Source organism: Callorhinchus milii, unplaced genomic scaffold, assembly GCF_018977255.1.
Source record: "Callorhinchus milii isolate IMCB2004 unplaced genomic scaffold, IMCB_Cmil_1.0 Scaffold5, whole genome shotgun sequence".
Taxonomy (NCBI): Eukaryota; Metazoa; Chordata; class Chondrichthyes; order Chimaeriformes; family Callorhinchidae; genus Callorhinchus; species Callorhinchus milii.
This window is the reverse complement of record NW_024704746.1, coordinates 60,252,523-60,273,372: the sequence shown is the minus strand read 5'-3', so window position 1 is coordinate 60,273,372 and position 20,850 is coordinate 60,252,523. Positions and strand designations below refer to the sequence as shown.

General features: G+C 46.0%; 2 protein-coding genes across 2 annotated transcripts; both read right to left on the bottom strand.

Moving 5' to 3' along the window:
- Positions 1-699: 699 nt before the first annotated feature.
- Positions 700-4,743, bottom strand: LOC121849216. The gene is made up of 2 exons (XM_042335492.1): positions 4,578-4,743; positions 700-2,610 (listed from the first exon to the last, which is right to left on the bottom strand). The coding sequence occupies exons 1-2, from the start codon at positions 4,728-4,730 to the stop codon at positions 1,384-1,386; spliced, it is 1,380 nt and encodes a 459-aa protein (XP_042191426.1). The 5' UTR covers positions 4,731-4,743; the 3' UTR covers positions 700-1,383.
- A 4,160-nt stretch (positions 4,744-8,903) lies between these two features.
- LOC103177014 lies at positions 8,904-15,409 on the bottom strand. Its single transcript, XM_007890942.2, has 2 exons — positions 15,244-15,409; positions 8,904-10,469 (listed from the first exon to the last, which is right to left on the bottom strand). Exons 1-2 carry the CDS (start codon positions 15,394-15,396, stop codon positions 9,243-9,245), a joined length of 1,380 nt encoding a protein of 459 aa, XP_007889133.2. The 5' UTR covers positions 15,397-15,409; the 3' UTR covers positions 8,904-9,242.
- Positions 15,410-20,850: the final 5,441 nt, after the last annotated feature.

Genomic DNA, 20,850 nt, shown 5'->3' with positions numbered 1-20,850 from the left:
ATTGATGCTACTGAAAACAGTACTCAAATAAAAGTCAAACAACTTTATAACAAACCTGGTATCTTTGACTACTAAGCTTTTGGAAGAGACAAAGATGAAAATTTTACAATGGTGGGTCCTCAAAAATATATATTCCATTCCTCTACAAAACCTCTATCAATTCAATGAACATCTCCCTTAAAATTCCCTACCAGCCAACCTAGGTACCCGATAAAAACTCTTAAGTACAGTATCAGGGATATCTTTGGATAATACAATACGTTCATTAGTCTATCCATAACTGATATGACGCCTCTCACGTCGTTGCGACGTCTCAGGAGCATTTCACAGAATATATTCTAAAGTGGATTGACTGTGTATTTTGTGGGCGAAATGTGGCAGCCAATTGCACAGAGCAATGTCACAGAAAACGCCCTGGATTAAATAACCATAAATTATTAGCCCAGAAAGTGATCCCCCAACCGACTAACAAACTGGTTCCTATTTTCTGCTAGGTAAACAGAGATTTGTGGAGTAAGGAAATTTTCCTAAGATGTCACACAGCTGCGCTGCATCTATTTATTAGATTGAAAGCTATTTTGAATATTCAGCACAATAAAATTTAATTCAAACAAGAACGTGTGAATTATACAAAACCAATGCACTCAGCGTGTAAATTTAAAAGACTTTCGTCAGACATTTTTCTTCTATATCTTCATATTTTTATTACGTATATTTATGAATACAAACATCATTCCAGTAACTACAGCTTTCATCTACATGTTTTGAAAATATGCTAAAAGGCACGATAGTTCCATTCAAAGCAATGTTTTTCGGCACCTCATCAATAAATGTGACCTGGAGATTGATAAAGCCTGTACAATGAATCTTTACAACACCATTTATGTAATGAAATGCTGAACTGCTCTAAATTGTGGATCGTAAATAACACAGATCTTGGTGAAATTTACAATACTTCCATTTGATATAGCGCCTTATTACGTCATTGATACCCCTCAAAGTGCTTCACTGAATACACTGTATATTTTATGGGGAAAACTTCAACTAACCTGAAATAACAGTGATAAGACATGACGGTGAAAAGAGGGAGGATATTCAGGAACCAATTACTAATTTGTAGCACAAAATGATAGTCAACAACAACAAAAGCAACTTGGATTTATATAGTGCCCTCCATGCCGGACGGCGTGGTCAACCTTATTCTGTTTACGGAAACATTGATTTCTAATTCAAAAATACAATTTTTTTTTCCCTAAGGTCCAAAGAGAACACTTCAGCAAACTGCAAAAGTCTGTCGATTAAGTGAATTCCAATTTGGTACATAATTTACATATGATAATTAAGGAATCACTTTGGGGTGGAAAATAGTAAAAAAAAATTAAATCAGTCTCTGTGCCTATTCCTTCTGGTAAGTGCTCCAGACCTTCTCGATCCCTTGAATTCCTCATCGATGGTAACCCACTGACCCTGGTCATTTTTAATAAGAACCCCCACACAGCGGATTCCGTCTCCTTTCTTTCGTTTGGGAATGCTCTGCCCCATAATACTTTCCAGCATCTTGTTATTTGACAGGCTTATACAGTACAGCTGGAAGTCATTGATCACATCTTCGCTGTAGTACTGGAGGATCTCTTCCTTTGACACGAGGGGAACACATTGCATCTTGTGACCGTGTTTCCAGTGGTATTTCTGGCAGGCTCGGCTACAGTAAATCGTAAGCCGACAGCGTTCACAAGATCGAAAATGAAAGTCGCTATCTTCCATTTCGTTGCAGGTGGGGGAAGAACATATAACTGGAAAGATGTCCTCTGGGTCATTTTCGTCATCGGAAATTGAGGCGATGTATCTGCTTTTGGGTTTATAATGTGAAAATGGATTTTTCTTGTATTCTTCTGGGTGGTCTACAGCCATGATGGCTTTTCTGGCATAAAGAACACATTCCATTTCATATTCGTCTTCTTGAGCTAAATACCGGATTATCTGAGGGAAGGAACACCTATCCCAGGTTTGTTTGCAAATCGGGACCCTGTGGTAATGCTCTGCTAGGACCAACCAGGCCTTTACAAGTAATCCAAGGTTCAATCCGTTATCAGATATTTTCCAAGCTACTTCCAGGCAGTTGAAGATCTGCAGTTGGCAAACATAACTCATGTCATCTTCAGTGCACAAAGCAAGACAGTTATAAAGAATCTTCAGGCATTCCTGCCAAATGAAGAATCGCAAGTGAGTGATCTCACCATCGAAGACCATCATGATCCCAATGTTCGTAATGATTCTGTATCGCTTGTCCCACATACGTCTGGCGCAAGGCATATACGAAGATATTCGACGCAAAAAGCCTAAAGCTTGAAAAAAGGTGGAATGGGAATGGATCAACTTCATGCTGCCTTCTGCAAAGCACTCATCCACCAACTCAGACCAGGCAAGTTCAGCAAACCGCTGCAAGAACAAATATGCAACTGGACAGCAGCCCTCCGCTCTGCTGAGACCAAGTTTATCAAACACATCCAACATAATATTATGAAGTTCTGATTGGGCTTCGTAATTGTCTTCTAGAATAAGTCGCATAAAATGCTTAATTACTTCATCAGTAGGGTCCCCAAGCAGCATCTAAAAGACAATGAACAAATTAGGTTTCCAGTATATGTAGAATCAAATATTTGAACACGTGATTCCATAAGTAAAGCGATAGAAGCAGACTTCATCAAGAGGGAAGTAGACAAAGATAAAGGAATATGAATGTAAGAGCAGGGCAGTGGGATTTAAGGATATCTAAGTATACTTCACAGGATTCACCGCAAAGCGTAATAACTGTGTATTTTGGGGACGAACGCTGCAGCCAATTATTTGCACAGTGATGTCCCACAAACAACTTGCATTTATATAGCACCCTTCAGTGGGGTAGCATCCCGGAGCACTTCACGGTGGCAGAGTCTGACAACTAGCCAGGAGAAGGAGTGAGGTGACCGTAAGACACGATCAAAAAGGTCTTTAGGCGGGATTTGAAGGTGTGGAGGGAGGGGTTAAGGCGGAGGGATTGAGGGAGAGTTTTGGGGCGCAGTGGCTGAAGGCACGGCCACCGATGGTGGAGCAGAGGGCACGAGGGACAAATAGGAGGCCAGAGCCAGCGAAGAGGGAGAAACGCCCTTCCCTTGTTCCCTTGGCATCTCTCACGTCCACTTGAACAGGCAGATGTGTCCTCGATTTAACGTCCCGTAGCTTGGTGATTATCGCGCTCACCTCACAAACGAGAGGCCCCGGTTTCAATTCCTGGGCATAGCACAAACTTAGGCAAGTTTCCTGACTCCACCCGTCTCAGTCTACCCACAGTGAGTAGGAACTCGGTTGTTATTCGATTGGGCAGATTACTTTTTGTGAATAATAATCTCTTCCAATAAATAAACAAACAAAACAATAATAACAATTTGTTCACTCAATCCACGACACCGCTGTGGGGCAATTGGGACTGCCACAAGATACACAGTCACTACACTTTACGGTATATTCAGTGAAGCGCTTTGAGACGTCTCGAAGACACGATAAAGCACTGTATCAAATGCAAAGATTATTATTATTACCATCTCCCCCCCCCCCCCCCCAGCCCCTGCCCTGCAGTGAAATGTCAGCCTCGACCATGTGAATCCCTGGGCCTTGAACCCACAATCTCGGACTGACTGTGACTGACTGACTGTGACTGACTGACTGTGACTGACTGACTGTGACTGACTGTGACTGACTGACTGTGACTGACTGACTGTGACTGACTGACTGTGACTGACTGACTGTGACTGACTGACTGACTGTGACTGACTGACTGTGACTGACTGACTGACTGTGACTGACTGACTGACTGACTGTGACTGACTGACTGGACTGACTGTGACTGACTGACTGTGACTGACTGTGACTGACTGACTGTGACTGACTGACTGTGACTGACTGTGACTGACTGACTGTGACTGACTGACTGACTGTGACTGACTGACTGTGACTGACTGACTGACTGTGACTGACTGTGACTGACTGACTGTGACTGACTGACTGACTGTGACTGACTGACTGACTGACTGACTGTGACTGACTGACTGACTGTGACTAACTGACTGTGACTGACTGACTGACTGACTGTGACTGACTGACTGACTGTGACTGACTGTGACTGACTGACTGTGACTGACTGACTGACTGTGACTGACTGTGACTGACTGACTGACTGACTGTGACTGACTGACTGTGACTGACTGACTGACTGACTGTGACTGACTGACTGACTGTGACTGACTGTGACTGTGACTGACTGACTGACTGTGACTGACTGACTGTGACTGACTGACTGACTGTGACTGACTGACTGACTGTGACTGACAGTGACTGACTGACTGTGACTGACTGACTGACTGTGACTGACTGTGACTGACTGACTGACTGACTGTGACTGACTGACTGTGACTGTGACTGACTGACTGACTGACTGACTGTGACTGACTGACTGACTGACTGTGACTGACTGACTGACTGACGGCCGAGGGCTGTGTCGGGGCCTCTCTGGCCTCGGGCTCCGCAGGTCAGCGGCTCACCTCCAGGCTCTGTTTCCAGGTGTGTGGCCGGTGACCCCTCGGGGCGCCTGTCCCGGCCCCGGCCCCGGCCCCGGCTCTGGCTCTGGCTCCCCGCTCGGTCCCCGGCTCGCAGGCCCCGGGCCTGAGCTCCTCCTCCGCTCGCACCGCCGCCATGTTCTCTCTCTGCGCCGCCGGCGAGGAGTGACGCGGGTCACGTGACGCGGGTGAGAGCGGCGGCTGCCGCCCCCTACAGCCCCGCGGCGGTATTACACCACCACTGAGCGGCCCCACCACCACAACAACAACAACAACAATAAGAAGATCGCATTGATAGAGCGCCTTTCACGTCGGGAGGACGTCCCAAGGCGCTGTACAGTTGGGTCAGGACCCGAGCATTGGGGGGGAAATGGTCAGGGTGAGGGGAGGGAAGGGAGGGAGCGAGGAGGGGGTAGAGAGTCGAGAGGGGAGCTGAAGGCTCGGTCAAAGAGAAAGGTCTTGAGACCGGCCTTGAAGGAGGAAAGGGAGGAGGCGGCGAAGGCACTGGGGGATAGAGTTCCAGAGCCTCGGGGCTGAGAGGCTGAAGGCCCGACCACCGATGGTAGGGCGGTTGGGGCGGGGGATGTGGAGCAGACCGGAGCCAGAGGAACGGAGGGTAGGGGGATGGGGGGGATCCGTGTGCTCCCCCACAGTCCAAGCTGATACAGACACACCGTCCTCTCTGATCTCATCTGATCCGATATCATCTCTCAATAATAATAATAATAAGTCTTTGCGTTTGGTAGAGCGCCTCAGTGGTTAGAGCGCTCGCCGGGCAAGCGCGAGAGGACCTGGGTTCGATTCCCGGTCAGGACGAAACGTTGGGCAGGTTTCCTTACTCTGCACACACGCCTCTGGTTGCCCAGCGGTATGTGGGAACCCGGTTGTGAGTCGACTGGGGGCTGGTGGGGGGGGAGCGGTAATAATTCCTTCAACTGAGTGAGCCACTCCCTTTGAGAGGGAGAAGAGGGATCAACTTTTTTTGGAAATAAATAGGATTCTGTCTTGAGAATGTATCAGAATAGATGATTTTTGACTTGAAGGGTAAAGCGATAATAATAATAATCCTTGCATTTGATATAGCGCCTTATCGTGTCTTCTAGATGTCTCAAAATGACTACTTTATACTGTAAAGTGAACTGACTCTACGTTTGTGGGCGAAATGCGGCAGACAGTGTCCCACAAACAGTCATGGATTGAGTGACCAAATTATTTTTTTTTAAATAAGTTTTACTGCTGCCAAACTGAATATTTATCTTTACATTTAATATAGCGCTTAAAAAACAGAAATTCTTAAAACAACAAAAAAAATTACAATTGTACAGCACATTTCACGTCGGGAGGATGTCCCAAGGCGCTGGACAGACAGAGTTGTGGACCCAAGCTGGGGGTCGGAATCAGGGAGGGTGGAGGGCAAGGGGGGGAAGCAGGGTGATCAAAAGCAGTCGAAGAGGAGGGTCTTGAGATGGCTCTTGACGGTGGAAACGGAGGGGGGCAAGGCGGAGGGACTGCGGGATGGAGTTCCAGAAGGTGGTGGCAAATTGGCAGAAGGCCCGCCCTCCAATGGTGAGGCGAGCAAAGCAGGGTCCGTGAAGCAGGGAGGAGCCTGTTGAACGGAAGAAGCGAGCAGGATGGTAGGGGGTTAGGAGGTTGCAGAGGTGGGAGCGCGGAGAAAGACCATGGAGGGCTTTGAAGGTGAGGACCAGGATCTTGAGCTGCAGTCCCTGGGTTAAAGATGTGAAAATCAGTCAGATTCACACTCTTATCCAGTGGCTCCGTCTGGAAGGTTTGGTAGTATGGACGACCAATAAAGACAAAATAAGGCCCGGCAATTGTGTTCCCTGTGGTCAAGTAGAATGCAAACACTGTCTAAATTCACACATCAATCACGGCCATTGAATGAAGAATACATTCCAGGGCACTGGTGATGACAGCAAAGTCCTGGCTCATCAGGACTTGCAAGGACAGACCAGTCATGGCGGGCAGGGAATCATCGCACTCAGCTCCTGTTAACTCTGCAAGTCAAAACCCTAACAGGTAACATGGTCCTAGCCGGGCAAGCAGCAGGAAAGCTTGCCAGAGGGCAATACCAATGAAAAGCTGTGTGGATATAGCTGGTTAGATTCCAGCAGTACCCCAACTCACACTCTGGGGTCTCCAAGACTTGGCTCTTGCCAACCTGCGCTTAATATTTTCTGGAATAGGTAAGCAGGACACGTCCCTCTAGGGAGAGAGTGCGCATTCCATTCCAACAATCTTTCTCAGTTTGGATACTCATAAGCACAGTGATGGGTATCCACGTGTGTCAGACACCCAGCTGACCAAAAACTGCAACTGATGCTACTGAAAACAGTACTCAAATAAAAGGAAAAAAATGAGTCAAACAACTTTAGAAAACTTCTTGAGATGTTTTGAGATGTCTAGAAGACGTGAACAGCACTATATCAAATGCAAGGATTATTATTATAATACTGAAATCTTCTGGGTTTGTAGGCACAAAATATCACTTCTACAATTGAATAGCACAGCTTTTGTAGGCATCAGGATCCTAATACAGAATAAAAACAAGATCAATTTGTATTTAAGAAGTGAATATTTTATAATATTGTGAAGATTTCATGATTTCATCACCTAGAATTTGTGCTTGATTAGCCCTCTTTATGAAAATGCGCAAGTTAATTATAATGTTCAATATCTACACAATACAGTATATGTACAGCATTTCATGTCAATCACAATAGCAGCAAAAACAACAACAAATTATATTTGTATAGTGCCTCTCATGTCAGGAGGCAGGAAATTTGTAAAAGTTGCAAGTTGCAAATAGTGACTCCTATATTTGCATCACTGACCCAAGGGAACTCGTATTTGATTAAGCTCCCTTCCCTTTTTGAATAGTGCCGTGAATAGTGCTGCTGAACAGGTTGGGTTTCAATTTAACGTCTCATCCAAATGACGGCATCCTCTCTGATAATATAACTCTGTTCCAGCCCTGCATTGTAGTGTTAACCTGAACTATAGGAATTCAACATTCCAACACAGGGCTTGAACCCACAAACTGTTGGCTCAGTGACAAGAGCATCACCACCTGAGCCAGGCTGTCAAACTTCACTCTGATATGCCTGGATGTATATCACATTGGAGGAAAGTTCACACAAGATAGAGTAATCCACATCCAGTTACCATCATGTGTCGTTGTGCAATTCATATATTTTAGACTCACCCCCTCCAAAGTATTGCTTCCCAGATATTTCTATTTGTCATGCATAAGAACTATTTTACTATATTGAGAGAAGCAAAGGGAAAGCCGGCTCCAAAACCAGGTGAAATGTTTTATTTTAAACCCAAACTCCCAAACTTAGAATCTTCTGCTGAATCTACTCTCCTGTTTGTATTTTAGGGCTCATTTGCTTTTCAGCACTTTCTGAATGTTCAGATTCTTAAAGTTTAGTTTAGATAGTGACATAGCCTTCACGGTTTATTTACTAGTCTCTATTTTTCGTTCCACAAACAATTACATTTACTATAAAGTTATGAAAGTTTGCCTTGTGGAGAAAATTAGAGCAATTTACAAGAATATTTAATGTATTGGAATGTTTTGATATGAAATATTAAGAGCTAACTTGCAGTCAAAGTCAAATTAAACCATCAAACCGATCATCTTAAATATAACATGAATCAAAAACAGAACAGAAAAGTGTTTTTAAGTAAACATTGCATCTTTAAAATACTTTTTAACAGTTAACCAAATCGATTTACTCATTGATGTCTGCAATGCTTATTTAAAATGCGATAATTCTTAAGCAACAACAACAAATTACATTTGTATAGTTCCTTTCACATCAAGAGGATATTAAGCATAAATCTTTAGACAGTATACACAAAACAGATAGTGAGAAATGCATCCAAAGATTGATTAATATACTGTTGAGTTTCATTTGCTTTTCCTACTAGATTATCTAGGACAATAGAAATTTTAGAAAGCAGCCAAGATTTCCGAGGGCCATTTCAGAACAAAACATGAATCCATAACTCTCCTTAAAATTTGTGAATCTGGGAGCAAACAATGATGTACAGTTTACATAATAAATTGGCCTAAATCAGCATTTTTGCAGAACCTGAAAAGGAATTTATCAATAAATGTAATCTGGAGATTGATAAAGCCTATACAATGAATCTTTACATCATTTCTGTAACGAAATGCTGAACTGGCTCCAAAATTGTGTATCATAAATAACTAGGACCTCACAACACGGATGTTGGTGAAATTTATAATAATATTTCCATTTGATATAGTGCCTTATTACGTCGCTGAGACCCCTCAAAGTGCTTCATTGAATACACTGTATATTTTGCAGGTAAAACTTCAAATAACCTGAAATACGAGTGATAAGACGTGATGGTGAAGAGAGGATAGTCAGTAACCAATTACTAATTTGTACCACAAAATAATGGTCAACCTTATTCTGTTTACGGAAACATTAATTTCTAATTAAAAAAAAACAAGTTTTTTTTCCCTAAGGTCCAAAGAGAACACTTCAGCAAACTGCAAAAGTCTGTCGATTAAGTGAATTCCAATTTGGTACATAATTTACATATGATAATTAAGGAATCACTTTGGGGTGGAAAATAGTGTAAAAAAAATTTAAATCAGTCTCTGTGCCTATTCCTTCTGGTAAGTGCTCCAGACCTTCTCGATCCCTTGAATTCCTCATCGATGGTAACCCACTGACCCTGGTCATTTTTAATAAGAACCCCCACACAGCGGATTCCGTCTCCTTTCTTTCGTTTGGGAATGCTCTGCCCCATAATACTTTCCAGCATCTTGTTATTTGACAGGCTTATACAGTACAGCTGGAAGTCATTGATCACATCTTCGCTGTAGTACTGGAGGATCTCTTCCTTTGACACGAGGGGAACACATTGCATCTTGTGACCGTGTTTCCAGTGGTATTTCTGGCAGGCTCGGCTACAGTAAATCGTAAGCCGACAGCGTTCACAAGATCGAAAATGAAAGTCGTCCACTTCCAGTTCGTTGCAGGTGGGGGAAGAACATATAACTGGAAAGATGTCCTCTGGGTCATTTTCGTCATCGGAAATTGAGGCGATGTATCTGCTTTTGGGTTTATAATGTGAAAATGGATTTTTCTTGTATTCTTCTGGGTGGTCTACAGCCATGATGGCTTTTCTGGCATAAAGAACACCTGACATTTCATACTCGTCTTCTTGAGCTAAATACCGGATTATCTGTGGGAAGGAACACCTATCCCAGGTTTGTTTGCAAATCGGGACCCTGTGATAATGCTCTGCTAGGACCAACCAGGCCTTTACAAGTAATCCAAGGTTCAATCCGTTATCAGATATTTTCCAAGCTACTTCCAGGCAGTTGAAGATCTGCAGTTGGCAAACATAACTCATGTCATCTTCAGTGCACAAAGCAAGACAGTTATAAAGAATCTTCAGGCATTCCTGCCAAATGAAGAATCGCAAGTGAGTGATCTCACCATCGAAGACCATCATGATCCCAATGTTCGTAATGATTCTGTATCGCTTGTCCCACATACGTCTGGCGCAAGGCATATACGAAGATATTCGACGCAAAAAGCCTAAAGCTTGAAAAAAGGTGGAATGGGAATGGATCAACTTCATGCTGCCTTCTGCAAAGCACTCATCCACCAACTCAGACCAGGCAAGTTCAGCAAACCGCTGCAAGAACAAATATGCAACTGGACAGCAGCCCTCCGCTCTGTTGAGACCAAGTTTATCAAACGCATCCAACATAATAGTTTGAAGTTCTGACTGGGCTTCATAACTGTCTTCTAGAATAAGTCGCATAAAATGCTTAATTACTTCATCAGTAGGGTCCCCAAGCAGCATCTAAAAGACAATGAACAAATTAGGTTTCCAGTATATGTAGAATCAAATATTTGAACACGTGATTCCATAAGCAAAGCGATAGAAGCAGACTTCATCAAGAGGGAAGTAGACAAAGATAAAGGAATATGAATGTAAGAACAGCGCAGTGGGATTTAAGGATATCTAAGTATACTTCACAGGATTCACCGCAAAGCGTAATGACTGAATTTTGGGGACGAACGCTGCAGCCAATTATTTGCACAGTGATGTCCCACAAACAACCATAGAGTGAATGACCAATTCTATTTGTGGGATTGTTGGCCAGGACGACAACAACAATTTGCATTTATATAGCACCCTTCAGTGGGGTAGCATCCCGGAGCACTTCACGGTGGCAGAGTCTGACAACGAGCCAGGAGAAGGAGTGAGGTGACCGTAAGACACGATCAAAAAGGTCTTTAGGCGGGATTTGAAGGTGTGGAGGGAGGGGTTAAGGCGGAGGGATTGAGGGAGAGTTTTGGGGCGCAGTGGCTGAAGGCACGGCCACCGATGGTGGAGCAGAGGGCACGAGGGACAAATAGGAGGCCAGAGCCAGCGAAGAGGGAGAAACGCCCTTCCCTTGTTCCCTTGGCATCTCTCACGTCCACTTGAACAGGCAGATGTGTCCTCGATTTAACGTCCCGTAGCTTGGTGATTATCGCGCTCACCTCACAAACGAGAGGCCCCGGTTTCAATTCCTGGGCATAGCACAAACTTAGGCAAGTTTCCTGACTCCACCCGTCTCAGTCTACCCACAGTGAGTAGGAACTCGGTTGTTATTCGATTGGGCAGATTACTTTTTGTGAATAATATTCTCTTCCAATAAATAAACAAACAAAATAATAATAATTTGGTCACTCAATCCATGACACTGCTGTGGGGCAATTGGGGCTGCCACAAGATACACAGTCACTACACTTTACGGTGTATTCAGTGAAGCGCTTTGAGACGTCTCGAAGACACAATAAAGCACTGTATCAAATTCAAGGATGATTATTATCTCCCACTGTGAATCCTTGGGGCTTGAACCCACAACCTTCTGATTGGCTGACTGACTGTGACTGACTGTCTGCCGAGCCCTCTACTCCCTGGATGCTTCTCTACTCCCAGACTACCGCCCCATCTCCGACCTCCCCTTCCTCTCCAAGGTCCTGGAACGAGTTGTTGCTTCTCAGCGTCGCTCCTTCCTCTCCCGCCACTGTCCTTGACTGGTTCAGATCGTACCTTTCACACCACCTCCACCATCTCCACAAACGGCTTCTCCTCCAGCCTCCACACCGTCACCTGAGGCGTTCCTCAGGTCTCTGTCCTTGGTCCCCTCCTCTTCAACATTTATATGCTCCCTCTTGGTGACATCATCCGCAAACATGGGGTCAACTGTATGCAGATGCCACCCAACTCTACCTCTCTGCCTCCACCTTGACTCCAGGACCACTGCTGTCCTGACAGAATGTCTGTCAGACATCAAGTCCTGGATGAGAGCCAACTTTCTTCAGTTAAACGTCAACAAGACCGAGGCCCACCTCAGGCGCTGACAGCATAACTATCCATGGATGCCCACTCCACCTTACGGAACTTTGGCATCTTGTTTGACTCTCAACTATCTTTTCCACCTGTGTCATGAGCCTCTCTGCCTTTCCCCACCTCCGCAACATTGCTCCCCTGATTGGCTCCCGTCAGCGCCTCCTCACCTCAGGCGCTGACAGCGTCACCATCCACGGTTGCACACTCCACCTCGCTAAGCCGGTCCGGAACCCTGGGGTCTTGTTTGACCCTCAACTATCCTTTCTACCCCACACCTGCGCCATGACCCGCTCTGCCTTCCCCCACCTCCGCAACATGGCCCGGCTCTGCAGCCCGTGTCCTCTCCTGCACCAGGCTCCGCGACCCTATCACCCCCATCCTCGCCCGACTCCGCCGGCTTCCCATCCCACAGAGGATACAGTTCAAGATCCTGGTCCTCACCTTCAAAGCCCTCCACGGTCTTACTCCCCCCCTCCCCACCCAACCCCCCACCTCTGCGACCTCCCAACCTGCTACCATCCTGCCGGCTCTCTGCGCTCAGCGGGCTCCGGCCCGCTTCACCTCCCCCGCCCCACTATCCGCCACCCTGCCCCCCAGCCTCTGGAACTGCAGCCCCGCAGTCCCCGCCTCTCGGCCCCTCCCTCGTCAACTTCAAGACCCACCTCAAGACCCTGATCTTTGACTGGGCTTCCAGTCACCCCGCGTCTCCCCCCCTCCCTGTCCCTGTCCCCCAGTGAAAGGTGTTGTACACATATAACTGTGTTGTTGTTGTTGTGGTGGTGATACAAGATACACAGTCACTACACTTTACGGTATATTCAGTGAAGCGCTTTGAGACGTCTCGAAGACACGATAAAGCACTGTATCAAATGCAAAGATTATTATTATTACCATCTCCCCCCCCCCCCCCCCCCCAGCCCCTGCCCTGCAGTGAAATGTCAGCCTCGACCATGTGAATCCCTGGGCCTTGAACCCACAATCTCGGACTGACTGTGACTGTGACTGACTGTGACTGACTGACTGTGACTGACTGACTGTGACTGACTGTGACTGACTGACTGTGACTAACTGACTGACTGACTGTGACTGACTGACTGTGACTGACTGTGACTGACTGACTGACTGTGACTGTGACTGACTGACTGTGACTGACTGACTGTGACTGACTGACTGACTGTGACTGACTGACTGTGACTGACTGTGACTGTGACTGACTGTGACTGACTGACTGACTGTGACTGACTGACTGTGACTGACTGACTGTGACTGACTGTGACTGACTGACTGACTGTGACTGACTGTGACTGACTGACTGACTGTGACTGACTGACTGTGACTGACTGACTGTGACTGACTGTGACTGACTGACTGACTGTGACTGACTGACTGTGACTGACTGACTGTGACTGACTGACTGTGACTGACTGACTGTGACTGACTGTGACTGACTGACTGACTGTGACTGACTGACTGACTGTGACTGACTGACTGACTGTGACTGACTGACTGACTGTGACTGACTGACTGTGACTGACTGTGACTGACTGACTGTGACTGACTGACTGACTGTGACTGACTGACTGTGACTGACTGACTGTGACTGACTGACTGACTGACTGACTGACTGACTGACTGACTGACTGTGACTGACTGACTGACTGTGACTGACTGACTGACTGTGACTGACTGACTGACTGTGACTGACTGACTGTGACTGACTGACTGACTGTGACTGTGACTGACTGTGACTGACTGACTGTGACTGACTGACTGTGACTGACTGACTGACTGTGACTGACTGTGACTGACTGACTGACTGTGACTGACTGTGACTGACTGACTGACTGTGACTGACTGACTGTGACTGACTGTGACTGTGACTGACTGACTGTGACTGACTGTGACTGACTGACTGTGACTGACTGACTGTGACTGACTGACTGTGACTGACTGTGACTGTGACTGACTGTGACTGACTGTGACTGACTGACTGTGACTGACTGACTGACTGTGACTGACTGACTGACTGTGACTGACTGACTGTGACTGACTGTGACTGTGACTGACTGACTGTGACTGACTGACTGACTGACTGACTGTGACTGACTGACTGACTGTGACTGACTGTGACTGACTGACTGTGACTGACTGACTGACTGTGACTGACTGACTGACTGTGACTGACTGACTGACTGTGACTGACTGACTGTGACTGACTGACTGACTGTGACTGACTGACTGACTGTGACTGACTGACTGACTGACTGTGACTGACTGACTGTGACTGACTGTGACTGACTGACTGACTGTGACTGACTGACTGTGACTGACTGACTGTGACTGTGACTGACTGACTGACTGTGACTGACTGACTGTGACTGACTGACTGTGACTGTGACTGACTGACTGACTGTGACTGACTGACTGACTGTGACTGACTGACTGACTGACTGTGACTGACTGACTGACTGTGACTGACTGTGACTGACTGACTCTGACTGACTGACTGACTGTGACTGACTGACTGTGACTGACTGACTGTGACTGACTGACTGACTGTGACTGTGACTGTGACTGACTGTGACTGACTGACTGACTGTGACTGACTGACTGACTGTGACTGACTCTGACTGACTGACTGTGACTGACTGACTGACTGTGACTGACTGACTGACTGTGACTGACTGACTGTGACTGACTGACTGACTGTGACTGACTGACTGTGACTGTGACTGACTGTGACTGTGACTGACTGTGACTGACTGACTGTGACTGACTGACTGACTGACTGACTGTGACTGACTGACTGTGACTGTGACTGACTGACTGACTGTGACTGACTGACTGTGACTGACTGTGACTGTGACTGACTGTGACTGACTGACTGTGACTGACTGACTGACTGACTGACTGTGACTGACTGACTGTGACTGACTGTGACTGACTGACTGACTGTGACTGACTGACTGTGACTGACTGTGACTGACTCTGACTGACTGTGACTGACTCTGACTGACTGTGACTGACTGACTGTGACTGACTGACTGACTGTGACTGACTGACTGACTGACTGTGACTGACTGACTGTGACTGACTGACTGTGACTGACTGTGACTGACTCTGACTGACTGTGACTGACTGACTGTGACTGACTGACTGTGACTGACTGACTGACGGCCGAGGGCTGTGTCGGGGCCTCTCTGGCCTCGGGCTCCGCAGGTCAGCGGCTCACCTCCAGGCTCTGTTTCCAGGTGTGTGGCCGGTGACCCCTCGGGGCGCCTGTCCCGGCCCCGGCCCCGGCCCCGGCTCTGGCTCTGGCTCCCCGCTCGGTCCCCGGCTCGCAGGCCCCGGGCCTGAGCTCCTCCTCCGCTCGCACCGCCGCCATGTTCTCTCTCTGCGCCGCCGGCGAGGAGTGACGCGGGTCACGTGACGCGGGTGAGAGCGGCGGCTGCCGCCCCCTACAGCCCCGCGGCGGTATTACACCACCACTGAGCGGCCCCCGCGCTGATTGGCTGCTCCACCACAGTCCAACCTGATACCGACACACCGTCCTCTCTGATGATAATAATAATAATAATAATAATAATAATAATAATCCTTGCATTTGATATAGCGCTTTTCACGTCGGGAGGACGTCCCAAAGCGCTTCACAGAACACACTGTAAAGTGAATTGACTGTATATTTGTGGGTGAACGCGACAGCCAATTGCGCACAGCAATGTCCCACAAACAGTCGTAGATTGAAAATCACCAATTTATTATTGTTTTTGTTTTGGAGGGATTATTATTAGGCTCTGTGTGGAGTAAGGAAACTTGCCCGAGGTTTCGCCCTCTGCCTGGGATTGAACTCAGGTCTCTCGCTTGCAAAGCGCGTGCTCTAACCACTGAGCGACAGGACTCCAGGTTATATCAGATCTCATCTGATCGGATATAGCGTCTCAATGATAATAATAATAAGTCTCGGTGGTGAGAGCGCTCGCCTGGCAGGCGCGAGAGGACCCGGGTTCGATTTCCCCGGCACTTCGCGTCCCACCGTTGGCGGTCGGGCATCGGGCATCTCTGCTCCCACCCTCTGTCCCGCAATCCCTCCGCCTCACCCCCTCTCTTGCCTCCTTCAAGTCCCGTCTTTGAACCATGCGTTCGGTCACCTCTGCGCCCTTGCCCTCCGCCCCTTCTGATCCCAACTCCCAGCTCGAATCTAAAACCCCTGGTTATCCAGCAACCTGGGACGTCTTTCCGACATGAAGCGCGCTATACAAGTGTAATTTGTTGTTGTTGTTGTTTACAGTGTATTCCGTGAAGCGCTTTGGGACATCTCGAAGACGTGATAAGGCGCTATATCAAATGCAAGGATTATTATTATTATGTCATTGAGACATCTGAAAGCGTTTCATGATACATGATGCTATAAAGTAAATTGATTCATGTTGCTATAAAGTAAATTGACAATTTATTTGTTTTGTGGACAAAATGCGGCAGTCAATTACACACAGAAACAAATGTCCCACAAACAGCCATGGAGTGAGTGACAAATTTTATTTGGGGGAATTGTTGGCCAGAACACCAGGAGAAATTCCCTTCTCTTTTCAAATGGTGCCATGGAATCTTTAACGTCCACCTGATCAGCCAGACAAGACCTCGGTATAACCAAAGGATAGCACTGCATTGCAGTATCAGCTTAGACTATTGAGTTTGATCATTATGGGGCTTTAATTCACAACCTTTTGACTTGGAAATGAGAGTCCTACCACCAGCTTGACACCCGCAAGGTGGGATCCTGGTGGGATTTTTTCTTCTCTTATCTCCACCCCACCCAACATATACAAGTGCGTACGCACCAAAAAAAAAACTTTTTTTCCCTCCACCTTTCTCTCTCAGAAGCAATGAATGATATTAATCCTCACATACGATATCGCTCCAATGAGATATCGGAACATAAGATGCGCCTACAGATGTCTGTCAAGTGTGGTGTCTGCATGGGTGTGGTGTGTATTGGCAAAACAGCAGCAAATTTGCACACAGCAAATGCCCCATAAACAGCCTGGAGGTGAATGGTCAATTCTATCAGGGGGATTCTTGGCTAGGACAGCAGGAGAAACTCCCTTCCCTTTTCAAATAATGCCATAGGTTCTTTATCATCCATCTGAACAGGCAGACGAGTCTTCAGTTTAATGTCTCATCCACGGGTGGCATTGATGGCAATGCAATGCTCCTTCCAAGACTGCACTCATAACTTTGACGACCTCAACAAAGGACTTGAATCCGCAACTTACTGATCCAGAAGACGAATGCTACAAGTTGAGTCAAGCTGAATGAAGAAATAGTTTGATAATTTTTTTTAAGTGCATAGATTATAGGAGCAAAGGGGACAGGGCATAACCTGGAGTTCCTGAGATAGAATGAGTTGCAATAGGATACAGCACAATGAATTCCAATTTAACATTTTTGATATGGAGTGCTTTTGAGAATTGTTCTGATTTTATTGGACAGTCTGCAAATCTTTCAAATGTAAATCTTGACTCAAAGGTTTATCAAACTGATCCATGAAAGCATGACAACAAAGTTACATTTGTATAGTGCTTTCAGGTTGGGTGGACGTCCCAAGGCGCTGGACAGATAGAGTTCCGGACCCTATATGGGGGTCGGGATAGGGGAGGGTGGAGGGCAGGGGAGGAAGCAGGGAGATCAAAAGCAAGGTCGAAGAGGAGGGTCTTGAGATGGGTCTTGAAGGAGGCAAGGGAGGAGGCGAGGTGGAGGACTGCGGGATGGAGTTCCAGAGGATGGGGGCAGAGTGGCAGAAGTCACTCTGCCCCCATCCTCTGGAACTCCATCCCGCAGTCCTCCACCTCGCCTCCTCCCTTGCCTCCTTCAAGACCCATCTCAAGACCCTCCTCTTCAATAGTGGGGCGAGCGGGGTGGGGCACATGAAGCAGGCCGGAGCACACTGAGCGGAGGGAGTGAGCAGGATGGTAGGGGGTTACGAGGTTGCAGAGGTAGTGGGGAGCAAGGCCATGGAAGGCTTTGAAGGTGAGGACCAGGTACTTGAAATGTCTCCTCTGTGTGATGGGAAGCCAGTGGAGTTGGGCGAAGACGGGAGTGATAGGGTCACGGAGCCTGGTGCGGGAGAGGACACGGGCTGCAGAGTTCTGGATGATCTGCAGCCTATGGAGGGAGTTGGGGAGGCCAACAAGCAAGGATTTTGCATAGTCAAGCCTCGATGTACTGAAAGCGTGTATGAGGGTATCAGAGCGCTGAACACATACATCTAAAATTGCAATAAAAAAACACACAATTTTAAAGCTAAATTGGGGAAAACAGATTTTACTCAATACTATTGTACAAGCTGCCGACAATGGAGGCAAACAAGACAATGGGGAATTTCAGAAATAAATTGGGACCATATGGTAAAGTGGGATGAGCTGAATGGTGCTTTCTCATCCTTTATCTTGTGTTTTTAAAAAGATTGTCCTTTACTTTAAAAAAAACAAGTCGCTCCATTTTCCTCCGCTTTTATGTATGTAACGTTGTGGAAGGATGGGTTATGATGGAATCTTCCACCTATGCATTATGTTGCTTTCTCTTTTAACCCAACCTCAGCCTTTGCAGTTGGGCAGTTGTTAAGGAGCATTGAAGCACAATGCCTCCACACTGAAGAGAGAGAGAGAGAGAGTGTGGGGGGTGGGGTAGAGATGCTGAGGAATTTGGTCAGGATTCCTGCTGAGTGAGCCACTCCCTTTGAGAGGAGGGAGAAAAGGGAGCAACGTTTTGGAAATAAATAGGATTCTGTCTTGAGGAGACTGTATCAGAATAGATGATTTCTGACTTGAAGGGTAAAGCAATAATAATAATAATCCTTACATTTGATATAGCGCCTTATCAGGTCTTCTAGGCGTCTCAAAGCGCTTTATACTGTAAAGTGAATTGACTGTATGTTTGTGGGCAAAATGTGGCAGCCAATCTTAAAGCATTTAACAGTAATTACTGTAAAGTACATTGTGAATTTGTAGGTGAACGCAGCACCCAATTTGTGCACAGCCAGGAGGTGAATGACCAATTTAACTGGAAGATCATCAGTCAGGAAACCAGGAGAAATTCCCTTCTGTTCTCAAACAATACTATGGATTCTGTAACATTCACCTGAACAGCCTTGGTTTAATGTTTCATCTGAAGGACAGCACCTCTGACAATGCAGCACATCCCAAAGATGCACTTGAGTGTCAATCTAGACTATGAGTTCAAAGTCCTGGTTTATGCCCGGATGAACATGTCTTACTGCGCACTGAATTGCACTATCACCTTCCCCTTCACCATAATGTAGATTTGTTTTAAGTGATTTACTGTTTTAGTTCTGTTTGAGTGTCAAATCATTCAATAAACAAGAGTTAAAGCTTCTCGCAAAGTTTTGATAGTTTTTATTTCAAAAATATTGTACCATATCTGTGTAAATGCTGTGTATTCTCAAGCAGCATTGTGTAATTGTATAAGCTTGATTTGCAGGTACTGTATTGTGCAGGTTGTGAAGATTTTAATTGCACCAAATTCAAAAGTTTTTTTTAAACCATGTTTCACTGCCTAAAGCACCAACACACTGGAGTCAAGGTGGCTGATCACTTGGAGGCTTAACTGAGACAGTGAAAGAATGCTTATTTTTTAACATCCCTAATGCCAGACAGCATTGTTGGTTTCTGCTGCTCACATGTCTTATCACTAGTAATCAATAGCCGACTGCAAGCATCAGTCAAAAGAAGCCGTGAGTAGCAGACAACTTAATGGTGCTTACTTTCCTGATTGTATTACAAGTAATTCTTATGTACCTGTTGTTTACTTTGAGGTGAACGAATAGCTTGTAATGTAAGTGTGAGGCAATTTGTCTGGAGCCATTTTTACTCAACGTGATGTTGTCAGCAATATTTGCCGGTGTCTCTGTGCTTTGATTTTTGATTACAGTTTGCCAAACTTTTTCCATTTATAACAACCAATAAAAAATATATTTTTTATACTCTCAGGAACCTTCAGTATGGACTTCTCTAGATCTCAAACTGCAGGTAACCTGTTATAACTTAACAATGCTTTCCACACAGGGAGGTCTGGCATTCAGCACTTTTTGTCTGTGAAATTTTAAGAAAGACAGTCAGTCTAACAGGCTAAGATTGGGCGTAATTCTGGGCTTCAAACATCTACGCTATTCAAGGTATTTTTGGATTGTTTTCACAATACAACACTATGGCGATCAATGACTCCTATCTGATCCTTGTCTTTCACATACATAGTCAGAGAGGAGCAGGCTCCAGTGCCCCACACATTATCTGTACCCAAACTGTAGGCAAATTCTTCAATTGAAAAGGTGGAACAATATCACTGGACAGAAACTTACACCAAATCATGAATGGGGATATTTGCCCAGGTGGCAATTATTCATTTGTGAAATTCAGTAGTGAATCTTGGCTAAATCGAGGTGCCATCTGCCTGTTCAGGTGGATCTCTGGCTTTTTTTTCGCTCCTTCCAGTCCATAGAAACCATAGAAATATCCTTGTCTTTCGCATACTGGCTCTTTTAAAAATCATTCCTTTCAGTCCCATTTACCTGCCTTTTCCTGATACTTCTGTAGTTTATATAGTGGCGTCGTGTAGCTCAGTGGTTAGAGTATTTGCCTCGCAAGCGAGAGGCCTGGGTTTGATTCCCGGCAGGGTGAAACCTCAGGCAAGTTTCTTTACTTTAACAAACCCTCAAGAAAAAAAAATTGGTCACTTCAATCCATGACAGTTTGTGGGACACTGCTGTGCTCAATTGGCTGCCGTATTTTGCCCACAAATATACAGTCAATTCATTTTACGGTAT

Excerpts from the sequence above, each read along its gene's own strand:
- LOC103177014 (XM_007890942.2), bottom strand. The coding sequence starts at position 15,396 with ATGGCGGCGGTGCGAGCGGAGGAGGAGCTCAGGCCCGGGGCCTGCGAG. Across the intron at positions 10,470-15,243 it reads CCTGGAAACAGAGCCTGGAG|ATGCTGCTTGGGGACCCTAC; the intron begins GTGAGCCGCTGA and ends ATTGTCTTTTAG.
- LOC121849216 (XM_042335492.1), bottom strand. The coding sequence starts at position 4,730 with ATGGCGGCGGTGCGAGCGGAGGAGGAGCTCAGGCCCGGGGCCTGCGAG. Across the intron at positions 2,611-4,577 it reads CCTGGAAACAGAGCCTGGAG|ATGCTGCTTGGGGACCCTAC; the intron begins GTGAGCCGCTGA and ends ATTGTCTTTTAG.